A 22,422-nucleotide genomic window follows, 5' to 3' on the forward strand; every position below is an offset into this window, starting at 1 on the left:
ATCCTTCTCTGATATCGCTACAAGCCTGTAGGTGCCTATGAAGCGGAAGAGTCCCAGAGAGCCCTGGCTGTCTAATCCTAACCCTGTTCCCAGCAGTGCTCAGCTGTGTGCAGCCATTTGGGAAATCCCTTCACAGTCAGCTAGTGACACAACCCAGCCTTGAACATGTTTATAAAACTCAGCCTGCTAAGGATCCCCTACATTAAGCTGTTTTTAAAATTCCACTTACAGTAAGATTTCACATTAGTCCCATATCAGCAATAAACTCTGTAAACCTTAACCCTTTCAAATGTCTCTTTTCACTGCACAATGTCTTTTAAGGGATAGCTGTTTTGAGATTTAAATGAATGTCAGTCTTTATAGTGCTATGGTTTGTACACAAAAAGAGTCATCACTTTTTAGAGACATCTCTTTTGTTAGTGCTGGATATGTCAGTGTTTCCCTGGTAAATGGTGTGGGACTCAAGATTCCACTGTCTGATGGTCTTTAATCCAGTTGCACCCTATTAGGTGAATTCAGCCTGGCAAATTCAGGGTGAATGCAGTCTTCAGGTTACATATACAGTATGTATAGGCTACTTTACAATCTCATGCTTACTTAGCTGAGTTAGTATCAGTAGAAGTGGGTGGTATGGTAGTGCAATAGTTACTATAGCATTGCTGCCTCACAGCACTGAAGCCCTGGGTTCAATTCCTGGCGTGCTAACTGTGTGAAGTTTATATGTTTCTATCCCATGTTCACTTGTTTTTCCTCTTAGAATTTGCCCCGATGTGAGTGTGTGTATTTCAGTGTCTGTGTATGGCCTATGATGGACTGGTGCCCTGCCTTGCATCTGTTGTGGCTTCACCATGACCCTGAATTGGATGAAGCAGTTAGAAAATGGATGGAAGATTAATGAAATCCAGGTTCAATGAAATAATCAGGAACACAGCTGGAATAGAAAGCAGCACGTATTGAGGTCACGCCAACCTGGATTGGTAAACACTGACATAAATAGTGTTTTATGTCTGGTTAAAATTAATTGATTTACAGTGTAGATTGTAGATCTTGCCTTTGAAACAGATATTTATTATGAGTGACATTAGAGATAATTAAATTGATAAAATAATTGACAGAATTCTGTTGTCTAATACAGCCATCATAAAAGTTTAAATAAATTGCTTAATGATAATTTGGAACTACTTCAGGATTGAATACAGTCCAACATAACTTCAGCATTAGTTCAGGATTTACATTTATATATTAAATTGGATCATACAGTGTCCTCTTCAATGAAGCCCATATCATTGTGAAGTGCAATTGTTTCTGTTCATATCATCACACAGTCTTGATGCCCATCCTGCAGCTGTAATTATAATAAATTGCAAGATGAGGGGATTCAAATATAGATTTATATGTCATAATCAAATATTGATGTATATGTATTCTTGTCATAAGATAACCATACTATTAATATTAACACTTTGCCACAACAATGATGCATCAATTGAAATACATAGGGATTTGACCAGTCAATATTCATCCTCAATGGCTGCATTAAGTGTACATCAGAACAAAGTTGGCAGTGTTATAAAGACATTTTTTGATGCACTTTGAAAAGTGTGTTGGTTTAACAATTTCTTCTTGAAATGCAGGAATTTGTTCTGGAAAGTATCCTACAAAATGACAGCACCCAATATGAGCTGTAATTTTGGCCATGTTGAGAATGCATCTGTTATCTGGTATGAGTACTATAGAATACAGTTTCTTCTGCAAAAATCTGTCTACTTTAATGTACAGTCAGACACCTCATTTACAGAACAGGCTTTGTGTATGCATATTTGTGTCTGTCAGTGCCTGGTGATGTAACAGGCTGTAAGTAGCTATGTGCTCAATGTCTAACTGGCTAAATTAATAGACATCCCATGTCTTCAGAAGAGCAATGCTGTAGAGCAAAATAGTGTCAAACAGTCAATAGTATTTTGATCTGATACATTTGTATTAAAATTAATTAAAATTAAAGACATTTTTATTCTAGTTTAGTAGTTTTGGGAAATACGTAATCTAGAACCAAGCATTCCTATTATGGTAGAATAATTATACTTCAGATATAGGTAAATTTTCTATTATTTTAAAATGAAACAAGTTCATATTATATATATATATAGCATATAAGTAAGAGATCAATTTAATATTTTAAGATAAACTGCTAAATAAAGATTGATATGACATGGATAGGTTTTTTTCATTTACTTCTCTTGGCAATGCCAAAAGGACTAATACTGTACAAGCTTTGTTGTTATCTTGATATTTGAGATCAAAAGAAACCAAACTTTAAAAAACACTGTGAAAACAGTTAATACAAATAAGTGAAAAAAACTGCACATTCTATTTATCTTATAAGTGTATACACATACTGTAGTACAACAAATATAATATACAGTATATATTTGTGAAACTGATATATAACAAATATAACAAATGTTTGAGTGGCGTACAGTCTTATTTACTAATACAGTATATGTAGTCTACCAAATGTAATGCAGGTTATTTGTTCTTCAAAACTACCATTTTGTTACTATTCACATCTGGCAAATCCTATAGAATCTAGAATCATTATAAGTATTTTGATGGTTTATAAATCACTATAATACTTAAGAAAGTGTTCAAATGTCATTCATTTCCATTTTATAACTAACAGTATTCCATTATAAAATTATACAATTATTCCTTTACTTAAAACATTAATCTTTTTACCTAATATCTTTAATTCTTTCCATAACAAACATTGCAACTTTTAAAAATATTAGCTATGGCAGTGGTTCTCAAACATTTTGGACCAAGTACCACCCCTGATCAAACCAAAGCATCCAAGTACCACCTACAAGTCATCTTCTAATAGGAACCCCATTATCTCCTACCTCCCTATTTGCTGGAGATAACTTTTTTAAATTGGTCACTTGCATTCGTAGCATGCATTCCTATAGAATGGTATAGAATTACATAGTAGAGTCCAATCAAGTATTAGTGCGCGCTGTATCGTAGTACGTAGGCTGCATATTCGACACATATTAAAACAGAAAATATGAAAACCCATCCCAATTCTTCAGTGCACACAACAAAGTTCCAGGGTTATATGGTGTACCAGCTGGCGGCGCTCTGCGTACCACTCAGTTTGAGAACCACTGAGCTATGGTATTGATAATTTAAAATGTTGGATAAAAATGTGTAAAAAAAACATGGAAAAAATAAGTAATTTCCTCCAGGAATAACCATAAATCAAGGCTTTTCACATTGAAGGGGGGCCTTCTCCTGCCCATGTTCAAGTCAAACAATTATTTTTCACTGCTACATAAGGCTACATTCATTTAAGCTAACATTTATAGGTCAATATGGTAAATTTCTTGTACTTAGAAGTGCTGTTGGATGTGATTTGTATGGTGTAATGTGAGAATCCTGAAATAGTACCATTGATTATAAAAGGCCTAGAGTTTGAAATTTCCTCAGACGTCAGTATATTACACCAGTTCTGGGTGTCAGAGAAACAGTGACAACATGAAAAATAAATACGTAAAAATGTCAACATTCCAGTGTGATCTGGCAGATTGCAGGATACATCTTTAGAAACTTTTTTTAATTCTGAAACACTAAGTTTCAGCACATCTTGAGTTGCCCATTTGGGTACAAACCTTACCACCCTCACTTTCATTTCACAATTGGAAGTCAGATTTGTAGCAATGCCAAGCTTGCACAGTAGTTGGGCCTTCACCGACTAAGTTTTTCATGTGATTGATAGTACGTCTAGCTTCTAGACTACACTCATCAAAGTAGCCTGCCAGCCTCTGAGTGCAGAAACCTATTTTAGAGATAACCCATTATTCTAGCTTTTAAAAAAGGAAACTGAAAATTATTTTTATATATCCTACATTACAAAAAAGCAAATATAGGTTATTGTTTTTTTTCTGCATGACTGACTTTATGGTTTAGTGAACAGCAATAACAAAAAACATTATTTTATTGTGTACCTTTCATGGCGAATTGTCTCAAGGTGCTGTATGATTAAATAATTATAAAATATACATATAAAAAAATAAATATATTAAAAAGAGACATACACACTGTTTAGTTAAAACAGTGAACAAAACAGAATTAAAAGATGTAGTGTACAAATTAGTATTCAGGCAGAATTTGAAAGCATTGACTGGCTAGATCTAATTTGGCCTGGGAGACCATTCCACAATCTTGGAGCAAGTGAACAGAGAGCATGGTTGCTCTGTGTTCAGAGCCTCATATTAGGAACTAAAAATCCAAAAATTGCAAAAGAAGTGAAAGTACAGTATGTGTCACACCCCACACTCTCCCTCGCAGGCGCCATTACATTACCAAACCCACTGTTTCACTAACTCATTCTGAACTGAACCCATCACATTCTCACAAGCACCAGATTCCACAGATTCTCACTCCTGAACCAATTATCCAACCACGTTCCTCTCCCTTCACTATTTAAAGTTCCCTCAAGCACCAGACCATGCTCACTATTTTTTGTCTCGAGTTTTTGTCCCGATTTCCCGGTTTTTGGACTTAACTTTTCCCTTTTTTGATCTCATCTCTTGGATTTTGCCTTTAGTATTGTCTTCTCGGTTTGTCTTGGCTCTTTCTGGTTAACTGATCTCTAGCTTCTCCTGTCGACCTTGCTTCTGGATTGCGATTTTGGATTGTTGCATCTGCATTCCACAGAATTCACGGCTTCATACAGGATCCTCAGAAAACTACCTGCCGGTTCCCTGACAGTATGTAGGGGATTAAATGTTCACTGATGTAGCCAGGAGCCAATGCTTCAAGCCCCTAATTGTGAGAATTAGTATTATTAATCTATTTCTAACATCCTCTCTAGTTCTGTCGCCAGTGGAAGGAAGCTAAAACAGGTGGTCAAGTTTGGAAAAAACAAAGACATTAATGTACAAATGTTGCAAAGATAACATAATACAATGAACATGAGCTTCAGAAGCAGGGATTGGGTCACAAAAGACTCCGGGATTTCTCGACTGAGTAGTTGGCTTGAATGCAGGCCCATCAGTCTTCAAACCAAAGTTAACACCTTGCAAACATGATAAGTTGAGCCAGTCAACAACTTTGTCTTGGCAGTGTGCAGAATGAAAAGCTTTTTTTGCATCCAACATTTTGTTGCATAAAAACAGAGCAGATAGTGCCTGATTAGGTTCTTCTCAGCATAGAAATAAAATAATCATCTAAAACCCAATAGTAAAATATAAGTATTAGAAAAAATGGACCAACAGCAGAGCCTTGTGGTATGCCAGATGTGTAGAGGAATGAACAATGCCAAACAGCAGCTGTCACGGACGTCCAAAGGGACTAACCGTGGGGAGCAGGAGAGCGGAAAAAGACCCATATGCGTAGCAGCGAAAAAGGCCCGGGCTCATTAGTGCAATGAGTTCAGGAATGCCCTCAGGGAGCGGACGTGGGGCGCCCTGGTGCTAGGCGGGTCTCAGGATATCCGAACGTCAATGCTGAGCGAGGACAGAGTGCAAGACCCGGAAATATATAGCCCAAGGGAAAGAGAGGGACAGGAAGGACAGCAGACCGGAAACTAGGGACAGGACAGAGAAGGAGCGCCCTCTGGCTGCAGAGGGAGTGACAGCAGCAGGCTCTAAACTCTTTACCAAAAACAATAAGTGATATACAGTATTGGGTTATAAGTACTGAGTGGGATGGACTCTAAATTCTCCTTTTTAACAGAGGGATAGTAACTGCAAGTTTAAAGACTGAAAGAGTAATTCTGGCTTCTTTATTGATAACATGCATTACGATGGGAATTGCAAATTTTGAATATAGAAAGTGCAACAGTGTGGGATTTCTGGCTGCCCTTTTCACTGGCTGAGGGTCAATACCTCTGGTCGAGGTAGATAGCCGACGTGTAGTCACTGATATGCGTTCTCTTTGCCCGCAAGAATTAATGAAATGGTGAGAATTTAGCCAGGGCAGAGAATTCTCTAAGAGAATGAAACGGATGTCCGCAGTCTTTCAGCTGGTGCCATGGTTCTGAGGCGAACGCAGGGAGATCGCGTGAGGATGTAATATAGGGTTTCTAATAAAGACCCAGGTGGTACTAATATATATTCTCATGTGGGACTAGTTAGAGGGGGGACAGCTGGAGGGCCCTCTAGTGGAGTTCAGTGGGAAATCCCCTCCCACTGTCACAGAAGACAGAGGGAATAGAATCCAAGGATAGATACTGTAGATAGGACTTTATTGATCCCGAAGGGAAATTGAGGAACATGATTAGATCAATTTTAGTGATCATTTCAGTTAGCTGCTTCAGGAAAGAATGCATACAACTCTTTAGAGTACTCCTGAGAGGTCAGAAATTATTCTTGGAAGTGGAATCACAGGTAGAATCTGATTTTAGATAGATACTGTAGATGATAGTTGGATAAGACTTTATTGATCCCAAAGGGAAATTGAGATGTTACAGCAGCCCAGCCCAAGACAAGCAAAAACAGACATCAGAATAAATGAAAAATTAAAATAAGTACAGCAATACACCATAAATATAAAATAAATACATAGGTATGTGCAAAATATGCGCGTAGTCACTGTAAAACAATAAAATGTGTGCAGAATGTACATAACTATACAGATTGAGTGTCCACAAAGTAAAATAGTACAACATGTCCTATAGTGCAACTAGTCCTAGCCTAGGGCAGTGTGATACACTCTGACAGCTGCCGGGAGGAAGGACCTGCGGAAATGTTCACTTGAACACCATAGCTGGAGCAGTCTGTTGCTAAAAGTGCTCTGCTGCCTAATAACAATCCCATGTAGTGGATGAGAGGCATTGTTCATGATGGCTGTGATTTTGGATGTTAACAATTGAAAAAATTGAAAGAGCTCCTAAAAATAATTTCTGTCTTTAACTGTATATGAGAATGTGAATTTTGGGAACATAAAGCCTTTTAGGATTACTTTTCCCTTTCCTCAGTTAGGTTCTCCAGAAAGCTAACCATCTAACTTATACACTGACTTATGGACAGTGAATTACTGTAAGACTGCTGATGTTGTTTAAAGACAACAAAGTTAGGCAGTGTTATGCCAGTGTTCCGTTCATCTCTTCTAGTGTTTCTCAGTCATGATACTTATTATTTTTTTGGAGGCCAAGCAATTTAAAATGCCACCGAGCACTGAAATTGTAAAATGTGAAGGAATCCTCAAGTCTAGTTTGCCAAGGGCCTCAGGGAAACTTACAATTTACTGAGAAAACAAATTAAATTAATTAAATTGAATGAATTTTCAAAACATTATAATAGCACAGTAGCTGACAGAAACTAGATAAAAACAAATGGGTAGACAGATCGAAACTGCAAAGCTAGATGATGTGCATGTCACTAACAAGTGCATGTCACAAGTGATAATAAGGTCAGGTATTCTCTTGAGTAGGTATATGCACTTGCTGAGTAAAGCCAAAACAATTTAGTATTCTCCAAAAGAAGAAAAGAGTAGGGAGTAAACGTGAATATTCAAATCCCATTAAGTTAAAATCCTGGTAAAATCAGACACTAGGAAAAAAAGCTCCAGGCTCTTAAAAAATATAGAATTCCACAGGTAATTTGTGGCCTGTATAGCAAGCACCACTATTAGACACAAGCTGGAAACAAGCTTCAGTGCCCTGCATTCACATGATTTGGTACTGTAACTGGTACAGTTACAGTAATCGTCACAGAGGGTTAAGTCAATGTACAACTACTAGGGCAACTTCTCTACCAAGTCAAGGGATCCATTGTACGCATCATTCTAAGAATGTTTTTCTTACACATTATAATGGATATTATTAATCTGTGCTACTTCTTCACTAGCACTGTTTTATTTTTTTAAATAGATTTAATCTTACATATTCTATATCATGGATTACTAAATGTAATAGTTATACCATGGACAATAGTGTGGAATCACTTTGGAAATATTGAAATTATAAAGTAATAATCCTACATCTAAATTGTACAATAACATATAACACAACCTTTGATAAAGTGAACAAACTTTTATTCACTTTCAAGCAAAACCCTTTTTTTTCTCTACAGTCATTGAAAGGAAATATGCTTTGATTAAATTATGACTCAATAAGTTAAATCTTTCTTCCTCTCATAAATCATACCAGTAACTTAGAACTCATTAATATACAGGTTTCTGGCACAGCAGAATATTACATTTTAATAATTTATCGGAATGGTACATTCTACAGTCCAAATTGCATATCATAATCCCAAGAGACTGTAAAGCAAATGTAAGAGACTATGGACATTGACAAAATTAAGATAATACAGTGAAGGATGGCAACTTGAAAGTTTGTTTTGTTAAAAAAATGTACACTTCAAGTTCAAATATCTAAGATTCATTGGAATGTAGTAGGTTTTGTTTTGTTAGTGTTCAGTTAAAATAAAAAAAGTTTCTAATTACAGTAAGTACATGACTGCTCATCTAGAATCATTTGATCTAACAGCATATAGTAAGTGAAATTAGAAGGCTAAAGTGCTCTCAGTAACTATTCAGTAGTAGTAGATCCTAATAAATGTAAGGAGGGACAAGATATACAGAGTGTATATAGCTTGCCTGGCAGTGGGAATTGGCAGCCTCACCATAAAGGGAAGGTTACCCAGTCCCCTTCTCAGTCTTGCGAGTATTGAGACAAGAAGTTGCTGAAGGGGTGTAGATGGGGTGTTGGGAGAAGCTACAAGAGAGATTTCATCCTGGCTGCGAAACCTATAGACATGCGTGAGATTAGGATCTAACCTTCCTCACAAATTTCTGTTATAACTTTGATTATAATTCCATTAAGTTTACAAATCTAAATTCCACCATAGACAGGTTAAACACTTGGTTATCATTCAATTTCTTTAAAATCAATAATAACCATCAAATTCCATTGACAACATAAACACAGTTTAATTCAATTAAGTGATCTAGCTTCAATCTGGATTGGTGGTTCAACATTAGAACTCTCAAATACCACATGGGAGATCTAAGTTTGATCCTTTTACCAGATAGACTTGATGGACTCCTCTTGTTCATAATCTGTTTTATTCTGTCCATCTGTTTTGTAATCTGTTTTGTTATGCCAGGTGATCACACTATAAATAGGATTGATTATGAAAACTCTTTTTAAGCAGAATAGTTGGTCTTTGTCATCCAGTCTACGTTGTTAAAACAGAAAATATTCTGAACAGAAACTATGAAAAACAGTTAATAATTGTCTTCTCTGTTTGCTTGTTTTTTACATGCAATGCTTGTTATTTACATTATGTGTGCAGGATCATCATTTTGTGATTCAACACAGATATATTAATTTAATATATATTTTTTAGGAATTACCTGCTTTCTCTATGGTTAATGTTATTATTTGATTTGGTCCTAAGAGACCTAAATTATCAGGAAGATAGACAAGAACAACACCATAATGTTTCTGTTTTGTGAGATCTGGATTTTAAACTGTGATAATTGCTATCAGAAATGATACTGTGCTGCAGACTCAGTCAGTAGATTTCACAGTAAAAATTCACAAGGCGATTTTCAAATGTTTTCACTGAAGGAAAACAGCTGGAGTTTCCCAACTGGGTGTATATCATACACATTAGTGGAATTTATCACATATTTAAAAAACAATCCTTATTTTCTAAGAGAAATTGTAAAATTGTGCAAATCTAGCAATGTTCAGTGTCTGTATGAAAGAAAACTTTTAAAAATGAATTACAGTTTGGGAATCTTAAATAGGGAATCTTGCTCAAAGCTCTGAAAGCCACCCCGTTCTTTTCCTTTTCTAGTTAACAGGAGCAAAATCAAATTATAAAGTCACTCTAAATATCAAGGATTTTTACGTCTTTTATTTAGCAATGTCACCTTATCCTTTCATTTGCAAACACCTTAAGTGGCCAATTAAGTTTTTCCCATAGTACTGCATTTTCCTTTACCTTCTAATTATTCTCACCGGATGGATGTAGTGAACTTGCTGTCAGGAATACCATATGTTCTGTGCACTAAGGTTTCACAGTTGGAGAACATTCCAAGAAAGCTTTCCTATTCCTAGTGATGAAATAAGGACACTTGGCTGGGTGCCTGATTTCAGCCTGCAGTGAAGGAAGCACAGCTGCTCATTGCTTTTAATGGAGAAGTTGTTTCTTTTTCTAATTGCATTAGCTGAGCTGTAAGGCTAAAATAATGTTCTTAGAATTGGAAATGATTGATGAAAAAAAGCTCACAGAAAGGCATCTTGTTTCATTTCCAACCTCTGAGTTCTACATATGATGGAGCATCCTTTCAGCACCTGATGTAGGAAGGTCTCCCCCTCAATGCCCATTTTGACGTAGCTATTGATGTGAAATCCTGCATTCCCCATTTATTCTTCTTAGTAAAACACCCACACACCACTGGGAGCTATTGTGTACTTTCAGTTACATTTTTTTTTCTTCAAGGAGCTTTCTTAAGTCAAATGTCACAAAAGCACTATGAGCTGTTCTTTCAAATATTGTTTGCTGAGGATCCATGATAACAAAGCTCATATAAGTAAACAATTCAGCTTTTTAACCATTGACGGTTGAAAAGCAGGCATTACTGCCCACTTTTTAAAGTAGAAAAGATCCAGAAAACAAAAACGAAGCACATTTCAGAATAATACCATGCATTGAAATGTGTTTCACATCAAAACAGAAGTCTCAAAAAAAGTCTGTTGTTTTTAGCTGAAAAATTAATGTAGGTGTCACGACTATAGTACCTCCCCCTTAAGGGCGCTCTGGCCCTTTCACTTTGGACTTAATGTATGTACCTGTCCCCTGTTCCCAGCCAGCCTGTTCCCAGTCCTCCTTAAAAGCCTTAAAAGCCAGGCGCTGACGTTAATCCCTGCTCTGCACTGATCTCCATATCGTGCGAGTCCGGGACCTGGAAGTGCCTAGTCCCGTTAAGGTTTTATTCTCCGTTCCCACTCCCCTCCTGCCATTTCCGACCCAGTTCCTGTTTTTAATACCTTGTTGTATGGATCACCTAGCCATGGACTTTTGCCCGTTTTTGGATTCTCCTTTGAACTTATTCTTTGGATTGTTTGCCTCGACTACACCTTCCCCATACACCAGCGCACCAAGGACACGCCCCCGTCTTCATTCCCGTCTCCTCCATGCCTTTTCCCCCGTGTTTTCTCATTTTAACCTGGATTGTGTCGTCCACATAGGGTCCAAAAAGAACTGTCCGTTACAGTAGGTATTCCATTGAATTGAAAAGGCCATAGTGTTTGTCTGAACACTGAACAAATATTAAGCTACTCTAGAAAACCTGCAGGTGTTTGGTCACCTGTGGTGTCACAAAATGATATAGGTACCTACAACAGAGATTTGAACAAATACATTATACATCTACGGACAGGGATTGTTTATGTGAGTTTTTAAGTGATAAAGCTGCAAAATGTCATGCTAAACATCTAGTATTGGTATCTCCAAGGTTAATACCAAAGAAGCTTTGTTTGACTCAGAGTGGCTGCTGCTGGAACTCTGTATCATGTCCATGGATTAGGTGAACGAATCACTTTTAACGCAGAATGGCTGATTCAAGACATTTTTACTTTCTTCAAATTCCGATTTCTAGTTTTTATTGTTTTTAAAGCCTCATAAAGTGTGAATGTTACAGATACTAGCACTATTCCATCCCTCTTAAAAGCTGGGGTATCAGGGTCCAGTATAGATCCACAAACCCGCTGGCGGGGCACAAATAAAAAACAGTCTTAAAACAGACTTATCTTATATCTACCCAGTGTTCAATCAAAGATCTCAAGTTAAACATAAAAAGAGATGCAGAAATAACCAGAAAGATTTAAAGACCTACTGTAGGAAAACAGGAAACTTTAACAGAATACTTTGCATGTAATATACTAGGCACTTTAATTCACTTTATTGCTTTATAGAATTAATGGTTACCAGTGTATGGTGTGGAGCTATAAGTATACTATAACTATTGGACTGCATTATGTGACATAATTTATAATCATTACCTACTACAGTATGTCAGGGGTCAGGAAACATTACTTTGAACAGGCTGACAAAAATGTCATATCCTTTTAAACATGCTGCATGCCAGGAATTGGAAGTTGAGGTGAATGCTAACATCTTTAATGAAAATGATTCTGAAAATGTTCTACTCCTATTATTTTCATATACACAAGGTGTTAGATCAGTCATTATTTTTATTCAGGCATTAAATTGACACCATATTCATAGTTCACATACAGACAGTAGGTGGAAAACAGTTTTCTTCACTCAAGAATTAAGATTATTCAACCTGATTCTTTCCATGCACTATGAAAACTTAAAATATTGACACATTTTATAACCCATATGTAACCAGTGTTGCAGGCATCACAAAATCTGTTTTTTTCTTGCAATCCACATTTTAAGAAGGTATTTAGTGTTTTCAGACAAAATGCAGCATCTACTTGCAACAGCTCTTACATGTGTGCTAGGAATTGTTGACCCCTGTGCTGCATTGCAGAGGAAGTGTTTTGAACATATAGTCACTGAAGGGACTCGTTTCATCCACCACTGAAGGCAGTGCCCACCTGGGTCATGCACGGCTGCCCTATTACACAGCAGATCAGGTGTAGAAGTGTGAAATTGCTTTATAAATTTAATTAAGGGGGGAGACACAGAAGCTTTTATAGGTTTAGCTGGACCAATTTGCCATCTTCTCCCATCTCTTTAGATGCTGCTTTAAAGAGACCTAGAAAACACATCCAGGACCAAATCTGGAGCACCTGTTTTCCTGTTTTAGGAGACAGTCAACATGCACTTAGAAAAGATAGATCAGTGGCAGTGTTTTTCAGTGATGGTGCTGGTTTCAGAATTCATACTATAAGTATCAATTAATTGAAGAAACAAAAACAATGCCTTGGTTATTTGTCTTTTCATGAGTGTCCACATTAGAAAAATTGATTTTCCAAGTATTAGTTTTCTGTGTTCAATTGTTATTAATGTGCTCATAACCTAATAAACCAATAAACAGCAAAAATGGACAGATGGCCTCAGACTTACAGTAATTCAACAAAATGAAAATGGTACACATCAAGCACACACAATATGAGAATTACAGTTTTAGGAAATTTAGGAACTAGGGCCTGAATTCAACCATATCATTATCCTGCCCATACAGGGTGCAGTGATATATCATTGACTTTTTGTTTAGTGTTAAGGATTAGTGGACAAGTCAAAGTTTGGAAAATTATCATACCTAAAGTATATACTGTAGCTTTATTATTGTATTTTTTTAAGAGGAGGAGAGTTATTTTCAAATACAAGACTGTCCAAATACAGTAGATTTGGAAAATGGATGCCCAGTGTCATAATATCATTTCTCATCTGTCTCATTAAAAAATCTGATAATTGTATAATCCACAACTAGCGTATGCATACATTATCAGCCTTTCAGTATAATTTACACTTTGCAGACTTGTAGCAGTCACAGGGTGTAATATGTGAACATGAGTTATTTTTACATGATCATTAAGTGAATTTCATCACCCAGTGGTTCTCAGTTCCCCTTCGGGGGAGGTTACTTGAACACCTCTCTTCACATTGTTTTTTTTTCTGTTTTTAAATGTATTGTTAAATGAGAAATGTTAGCCATGATAACTAGCTTCATGCAGTAACAGGATTATCTAAATGCTGGTACCTTTGACTATGATGTTGTGCATGTTTTTTTTTGTACAGATAACTTTTGTAGTGGTGTCAATGCAAGTCCACATTCATATATACAATGCCTGGATGCATTTTTGTTAATCTTGCAGTTTTATTATTTGCAAAGTTTAATGAACGATGTATCCCTAGATTTAATTTTTCATCCTCAGACTTATTTTGTAAAATACTAATGAGGGTGCGGAGATCAGCTTTGTTTCAGGAAATAAATGTAGACAATTATTTGATAGAGGTGACTGAAACAAACAGGAAACTGTAGTTACATTGTTTGCCTTATACTTATTATGGTGCTACCTTGTATTAGTTTTCAGCAATGTGTTTATATTGACAGTAATAGAAGGAAAATGACACCTCAAGTAGAAGTTGAAGAAACTCTGAAATGGTTCTTCCAGTAAACCTACAGTATGTGTTTCTGGAACATTGGGCACAGACGGCCTCCATTCACAAACTCAGTTGATTTAGAGCTGTTTTATTGTCACCAGACATACATAGTAAAAGACAGATTTAGAAAAAGATGCACTTTTCTGTTTCAGTCAAGGAAACCAGTGCAAATGGAATAATCAAGATGGATAGGTAGATGTTAATTATTTAAAACTTTCGTTAACATTTGATACCTGGATTTACTTTGACAAGTTTAAAATACCCATGGTATTTATTTTTAATATCCCTCTGTTGAAACTGAATGTACAAATAATGCATTTTCAAAAAGTAAAGTTTTGTTTTCTTTCATGCTGAACATGATCACAGATTTGGCTTATGGTACTCCTTATTTGTGCAGTTATCTTCAGATACTTTTAACCATCTTTACGGCTGAGGCAAGAGATACTATTCATGTAGCAAATGTTGGTGGCAGTGTAAGAATGATTAAAAAAAAACACCAAGCTAACAAGGAGCTTAAGATATCCATTGTAGAAATGTATACATTTCCTCATAATATAATTTGAATGCGTTAAAATTTTGTTTTGTTGCCTTGATGAGAAACTTAAAAAAGCCCTGTTAGTAATTGAATTAAAATTAAATAACCCTTTAGTTCTTCAATTAAATTATCTCCATTTCTTTAATTTTATATAATTTCTTTTAAGAAGAATCATACTTCTCACTCACAGTGGCATGACTGGTGACAGCTCTTGAGTCATGGGTTCAGTTTTGGCCTGGACTGCCTTCTGAGGGGGTTTTGCATGTTCTCTGAGAGCTCCAGTTTCCTCCCAAAAACATAATGGTTGGGTCAGTTATTTTCTCTACATTGCCTCATTATAAGTATACATGTGTGCCCAGCAATAGATTTCTTCCGGGGTGTCACCCTGACTTGTGGTTCTGGGATGGGGTTTCTGATCATGCATGGATTGTTTTCAAATCTCTCTGTTGATTTTAAAATTAAGAGGTCTGTGAGAAACAGAAATTAAGCATTTTAGCTCTTTTGTGTGTTGTATTTCACAAGCTAGAGAGAGAGTATAACTACTACAATATATAGCTACTATGAAAAATGATTCACAAATTAAAACACCTCTTTCTGATAGAACGTACATAAAATGTTTGTTCTTTCAATACAAATCCATGAAATGAAAACTGTAGAGTACATTCCAGAAACAGGATATCTGGTAAACAATGAGTGATGTAGCTTTTACTTCATTGATGGAACATTTTCGCTTAGGAATTAGAGCAAACCAATTACAGTTTTGAAAACTGGTAGTAAAATTGTGTCTACTTAGGTATTTGTACTGTATTTGAATAGTCCACAAACTTTGCATTTGCATACAAATTTACAATATTACCTGCATATGCTGAATTATTGTTAATTAATGTCACTTAATTAAAAAAAAAAGTGAACATTCTTAAAGGTTGTTAACATTTTAGCTTTAAAGAACAGTACATGAGTATGTGTGAGATTTCTCTAATTTTGTAGAACATGGTGATTTGCAATGGTAAGATGTTTTATTTTCAGTTTTGCTCAGAGCTTTTCTTCAAATATGTTACGTGGATCCATACTGTGCCCTGTTGGTTGTTCTCTTACCTTTTGTAAAGTCTTCTTTTATGCCTTTATTGTGAAATCATATTTTAGTGTGCATTTTTTTCCAGGTTTGCCTGTCTGAACATCACACATATTAAATGTGGATACCATAGCAACCATAGGCAGAGAGAGTGATGAAGTAAGATGCCAACTCACAGCACTCAAAAATGATTTCCTAATTAAATATAAACATTGAAACACTCAATATTCTCAGCAAAGAATATTGCAATGCTACAAAGATAAACTGTAATCTTAAAAAATAAGGTAAAAAGATTTTGCTCTTTATTGCTCATCTTAAAAGCTCCTCATGCTTTTATTAATATTACTGATGGTAAATCTATTTCCTGGTAAATAATTATCATTTGTAATTTGTTGTAGGAGCAAAAGTGACAAAATCAAGAGAGCTATCTTAAAGTTCAGAAATTTATGTAATGCGGGAGTTTACATAGAAGAGAAAACTGCTAAATTGAGCGTAGTGCAAATATAATATAATATATGCTATCATGAGATGTGAGGGAGGATATGTGCAGTCTGAACCTATGCATTAGGCAGAAGTTGGTTGCAAAGTAGTTTGAAACATTGATGTTTTTATTCCATATTATTACTTGGTCAAGATGAATGAACAATTTGTATGATGTAGCACTTTATTCCATCTAAAAATTATGGAGTATCAGTGAAAAATTCAACATTAAAAAATTCAAGGTTATTTAAGTCAGAATTTGCTTAAATTTTATTATCAAATACATTATTGTAGATGTTGTTTAACCAAGCTCACTGTACCATTAATATAATATAAATGAAAATATTCAATTAGGATAATTTCAAAATGCTTTTCAAAAACTCCTTTAGGATATCAAAAAAGTCACGGCCTAACTAACTTTTTTTAAATTCTATTGTTCGAATAGCTGGTTTCATATAGCACAGATTGGCACAGTGTTTATAAAATTAAGAAATATTGTTTAATGAACATTCTGTGATCTTAATACATGTTAAGGCAAATATTTTTTAAATATTTAGATTATTTATTATTTATATAAATAATTTATATTATTTATTTAGTATTCACATTTTTATTATAAATAAAAATAAATATTTATTTTATAAGGTACATCTTTCTGTACCACATTGTTTGTTTCCTCATTGTTTTACTCTCTTCACACAGGGGGGCAACATCAGTTGTGTATCGATGTCGACAGAAAGGAACACAAAAGCCCTATGCTGTGAAAATGCTGAAGAAAACAGTAAGTCAACATAATGCCATGTTTGTTCGTTTCTGTAGACAGCACTTTGCTCATCTCCAGCAGTGTGATTCATCCATCAGAAAAGGGCCAATAAAGTACATCTCTGATTACTGATACCTGGGAATGAGAGGGCTTCATTGAAATGTAGTATAAAATTAAAGGTCAAAGTGAAACATTGCTCTTATTCTCTACCCATTCTTTATGTATGCACTTAATAAAATATTTGAGTTCTTGCCAACATAGGAATTGCTTCTGCAATACAGCTTCCTTCATTTCTTCATTTTTAAATAATTTTAACTCCAAAAAGGAACACAGTCTGGGCCAAGGATTAAATTTGGCCCTCTGGTACTGGAAGCATTTGCAATTGTTAAAGCATTACCAAATGGTCCAGACCACTTGATAAGGCAGTATTTGGATGCTATAAGCACCAGCCTCATTAAAATTATGCCAGGGGCACATACATTGCAATACTATACTTAATGAATAATGCATTTAATTTAATTCGGATTTTGGGTAATACGTGTTATGTAATTTACATTTCTTGATAAAAAGCAAGTGCAGAAACATTCTCTTACCTGCATATATTTTATAACTGTAACTGTTTTTATTCATACTCTATATCCATCCAAACATTTTCAAACAAATTTTCCAATTCAGTTGTTGTGGGGGGCAACTCTGGATTAGAGGAAGCAGTTAGAAAATGGCTAGATGGAAACTAAAAGAAGAACTGGCTCTTAGAGTGAGCTCCTGACTAACAGAGTTCCCTGTATAAAAAAAACTACCTGGTATGCTTCTTTACAAAAAAATGTCATTTGTCCATAAGAAAAGAGGTCTACCAGACTCACACTCTGTATGTCCTTGTCAAGTTTGTTTTCTGTTCAGCATTCTCCTCCGGTCCTTAGTCTTGCTTCAGTTTATGTTCTTTAGATCCTCTTTCTTACAGCGCTTTTCTCTTGTCTCATGTCTTCAGGTCCTTATGTTGTGCTTTCCAGCCTTGGGTCTAGCTGTGGTTGTTTTCCTTTTCTTTTAGCCTCAGGTCTTTGACTGTGGTCTGTTTCCCTCTGTCTGACTCAAAATAGAATAACAGCCACAACAAAACACAGAGTTTGGACTGCGGTAAACTTCTGTCTCTCTGCAGTGCTTCCCCAGCTTCTGGGACATCAGCTATCGGCTTGATAGTCAATATATATAGGCTTGAACAGGATGCACAGCTGTTCCCTGTTCCAGTAATTGTCTGTTGATGGCATCTTGCAAGCTAGCATTCTCTTACAGCCATCTTAGTACAGGCAAAAGTATCCACTAATTGTTTGACACTTCAGGAAAGTACTGCCCTCCAAGGATTGTGCCCCCTGTAGCATCACAGTGATATACGATCTGTTTTTATACTGGATGATATTCAACAACACTCTTATCACATTATTACAGAAGATGATGTCCCTTGGAACCTAGACAGTGTGAAATTCTATCTTGGTGGAAGCTCCAGTGTTTTGGCATAGGGTGTTTTTCTACTGTCTCGGGAGAGGTGCTGCATGGGTGTGAAGCTGCAGTAGTTTCAGTGATCAGAACACAGGAGGGGCAGATATGTACTCCTCACACCTTATCAATTTAACATTTTGAGTTAATAAATATTGGATTTTTCCAGTTCAGTTATGTTAGAATTTTTACTTAATCCCCTACTTTGAGTGGACAGCTCAAGATAAGACATATGCAAGACTTTAAGTGTTCATGAGTTGAAAAGGAATTTTAAAGGCTTTGTTAAACTCGCCCTGGCTCTTGCTCAGCGGGGCAAGTTAGCTTAAATATCACTGAAAAAGTTTATTCCATGCTGGAAAGAGAAGAAAAGAAACAGCATTTAGGCACACCTGAAGAAGCCGAAACATTGGGTTTTTCTTCTCTTTTCAGCAAGGAATAAACCTTTACTTGTTACTTTATGTATGATAACATTGCAACTATTTATTGTTACATGTGTAATTGCTAGGTAATTCTATACTTAATGTAAAGTCTAATTGCATATGCTACCATATTTATACAAAGCAAATCAGGCACTTAATTTGCATTTTTATATGATTGTAAAGATTGTGATTGTAAAATGGCAAAATAAAAAATGAAATTATTAAAAAATCTTCAGTGATGCACAGCTAGAATAATAGTAACTATAACCTTCTCTCAGGCATTGTAGCTCTAAGATGATATGAATGACTCATTGTGTCACATTCTACATAAATCATGGCATGTTTTTAATTAAATAAAAACTTATGTTTACCATCTCAGTAATTAGAACCTTTTAACCTTAAGGTGTACGAACTGAAATGAGTTGTGAAATCCTTTTTAGTTATGAGATTTAATTGTGAACTCCTGTTGTGTGTAAATGCATATTGTGAAATTGCCTTAATGTTTAACCTGAGCAGAAATGTTTCTTGAATGTGACGCATTGCACTCTTATTCAGTTATCAAAGGTAGAATTTTTTTGATAATTGTATTTTTTCTTGTGCATTCCATTTTTTCTATTTATTCCACTATTTGGAATAGTCAAACTACTAACCTAGGGAACATGAAAACTGTGGAGATTGCATCCCCTAAGACATGGACTGCAAAGTCCATTGGTTTCCTCTTAGCTCATGGCACAACCAGGAGAACATCATGTGAAGTTGGAGAATAGACAAAGCCTTCTCTCATTACTCCTGCTCCTACACATGTCTGCATGGAATGTCAAAAATGATCAAGTAACTTTTAGTGAACTGTGCAGCAACAAAATTGGAAACACTTGCTTAGTGATTCAAATTCTAGATTCCTGCAATCCATGCAGAAGCTTTTACCAGAAGACATGCTTGGCAACTCCACTTAATTGCATTTATCCGAATCCAGACAACATCCTAACGCTTGATGTTAACTCCATTAATTACAACCTGTATAACTTTCATTAGTGCCTAACCTCCTATAACTGGCCAGCCTTTATTACTTTCCATCTTTATTCTGCAATTGAAAATGTGTCAAGGCTGAGATACTGTATAAAGATCATTCACTGGTGCTGCATTATTTTAGGACATTCAGTAAATTCTTGGTTTTAATATTCTGTAGCTGATATTATTTAGTAGAACTTCATGCACAGAATAATCATGGAAACAAGAAAAAACTTCTGCAGGATAAAAAATTGAATGTCATGTTTAAGTGTATGGAGGTGATGCTTATAAAGCATTGCTTTGCTTAATTGCTAATGTAGAAAAAACTTTTAAAATTATACCAGAGATCTTATTTAATTTATGTTCTATTTTTCCACAGATTTTTTTTATTCCCTAAAATAACTTACAGAATTGTTGTTATGCTTAGCAGTTTACCTGATGCTACCTGAAACACTATACAATTCCTAAACAGGCCAAAAAGAGAACCAAACCTGTGACATAAATAAAAGAATATAAATTAAGACTAAACCTCCCCTTCTACAACATGGATACCCTAAAGTGAATGGGAATCTATCTCACTATTCTAAAGATGGATCACCAAGCTAGAACATTTTTAGTCTGAGGACTCCACAATACAGGAAATCTGTCACGACCACCAGGCAGTCAAGACCAAAGCGTAAGCGAGCTAATCAGACCCAGCAGCGGGTGATTATTAACAAACGCCGCCGCACGAGTTAAACCACCTGCGCACACTCATTGCGGTGCGCACTGCTATTTAAACCATCTTCACCTGCTTCCCACTGCTCGGTATTGAGTCTACTCCTTGAGAGCTCTACCTGGCGTTTTTCCCCGTACCTCGTTTATTCTGGTTTTTGGATTCCCCTTCTGCCTTTTCGACTTTGCACCTCGCCTCTCGACTTGGACTGTCTGCTACCGGTGAACTTCCTGGATTACGACTTGCCTTTCGCCTTTTGACTACGACCTTGCCTCTCGTTCTGGTTTGTTCGCCTGCCTCATCTATCACCCGTGCCTGCGTCTGCACAGGATCCGTGTATCTTCTCACCAGGGATTCCTAACAGAATACCGAGCCTAAAGATGGATCCCGCGGACGCACAAGCTTTTGGCTCACTTTTTAATCGCCATTCCCAAGATCTCACCCAGCTTCAATCTTCGCTTCACATTCTCTCCAATCACGTCGCTAGCCTTCCGCCCTCCCCTGTCCCTTCGCCTCCAGCACAGACCACTGCTCCAATCCCTGTAACCCCGCCCACCTCTCCCGTAGCCTCACCGTTTGTTCTCATGGAAAGATATGACGGCAACACCGCGGGCTGTAGGGGTTTTATTGCGCAATGCTCCTTGACTTTCCAGTTGCATCCTGAGTTTTTTTTTTCTCCCCGGGAGCAGATCGGTTTCGCCCTTTCCTTGCTCACTGGCAAGGCTCTGGACTGGGCAGCTGTGTTGCTTGCTAGGGGAGACTTTCAGTTTGCTGATTTCCAGCTTTTTGCTGACCAGCTCCAGGCACGTTTTTCTCCAGTCAACCCGGACCTGACTCATCTCCGGGTCGCCTCGCTTCGTCAGGGTGATGGATCTCTGAATGATTATGTGGCTGACTTCCAAGCCCTCGCCACGGAGTCTGACTGGAACCCTGAAGCCCTGATTTGCCTTTTTTATAAGGGTCTCTCTGAAGATCTAAAGGACCACCTGGTGCTCTCGCTACTTCGCAACCGCTCTCTCGAATCGGCAATCGCTCAGGTGGTTGAACTGGACACCCGCATTCGGCTGCGGAGAGCAGAGAGTCATGATGGAAGCAGTCCTGGCCGTCCTGAAAGTACTACCCCCACGGTGCCCACTCGGCATCATGCACCCCTTTCCTCGGAAGAAAAGGAAAGGCGCCGTCGGGAGGGACTGTGTCTCTATTGCTCTGCACCTGATCACCTTCTCTCTGCTTGTCCCTTGAGACCCCCTTATCCCTCTCGAACCCTTCCACAGCCTACTGTTAGAGTCAGTAGTGCTGTTTTTTCTCAAACCTCATCAGGCCCTTTATTCCCAGCTGAAATTTCTTGGGCTGACACACAACTTCCCCTTTTGGTTTTTGTTGACTCAGGGGCAGCGGGGAACTTTATAGACGTCACTTTTGCTAAGAAGTGGGATATTCCCCTGGCTCCGGTCTCACCCCCAATCTGTATTCAAGCTCTGGATGGATCCCCGATTGCACCTGGACGGATTACATGGCAGACCGTCCCTCTCTCTCTAACAGTTGGTGCTACTCATGTTGAGGAAATTTCACTCCTTCTCCTGGACTCGCCTGCCTACCCGGTAATCCTAGGTCTTCCCTGGCTCAAGAAGCACGATCCCCACATCTCCTGGGACAAGAACGAGCTCATTGCCTGGAGCCACTCCTGTCATGTCAACTGTTGTCGTCAGCCGGTTAAGGTTGCTGCTGCAGTAACCTCTATGGAGGAGCACTCTACCATCCCGCCCCAATACAGGCATCTGAAACAGGCCTTTGATAAGCAGAAGGCTCTTTCGCTTCCACCTCACCGTACCTGTGACTG

At 37.1% G+C, this 22,422-nt stretch overlaps 1 protein-coding gene across 4 annotated transcripts in view; it reads left to right on the forward strand.

Annotated features, from left to right (window-relative positions):
* Nucleotides 1-22,422, forward strand: part of camk4 (calcium/calmodulin-dependent protein kinase IV) — a 165,507-nt gene that overhangs the window by 46,912 nt on the left and 96,173 nt on the right. For all 4 annotated transcript variants that reach the window (XM_069187118.1, XM_069187117.1, XM_069187115.1 and 1 more), the window contains one exon: nucleotides 16,889-16,967. In XM_069187118.1, the coding sequence (XP_069043219.1) occupies nucleotides 16,889-16,967 (79 nt within the window). The remainder of the gene's footprint in view (nucleotides 1-16,888; nucleotides 16,968-22,422) is intronic.

Source organism: Lepisosteus oculatus, chromosome 3, assembly GCF_040954835.1.
Source record: "Lepisosteus oculatus isolate fLepOcu1 chromosome 3, fLepOcu1.hap2, whole genome shotgun sequence".
Classification (NCBI taxonomy): Eukaryota; Metazoa; Chordata; class Actinopteri; order Semionotiformes; family Lepisosteidae; genus Lepisosteus; species Lepisosteus oculatus.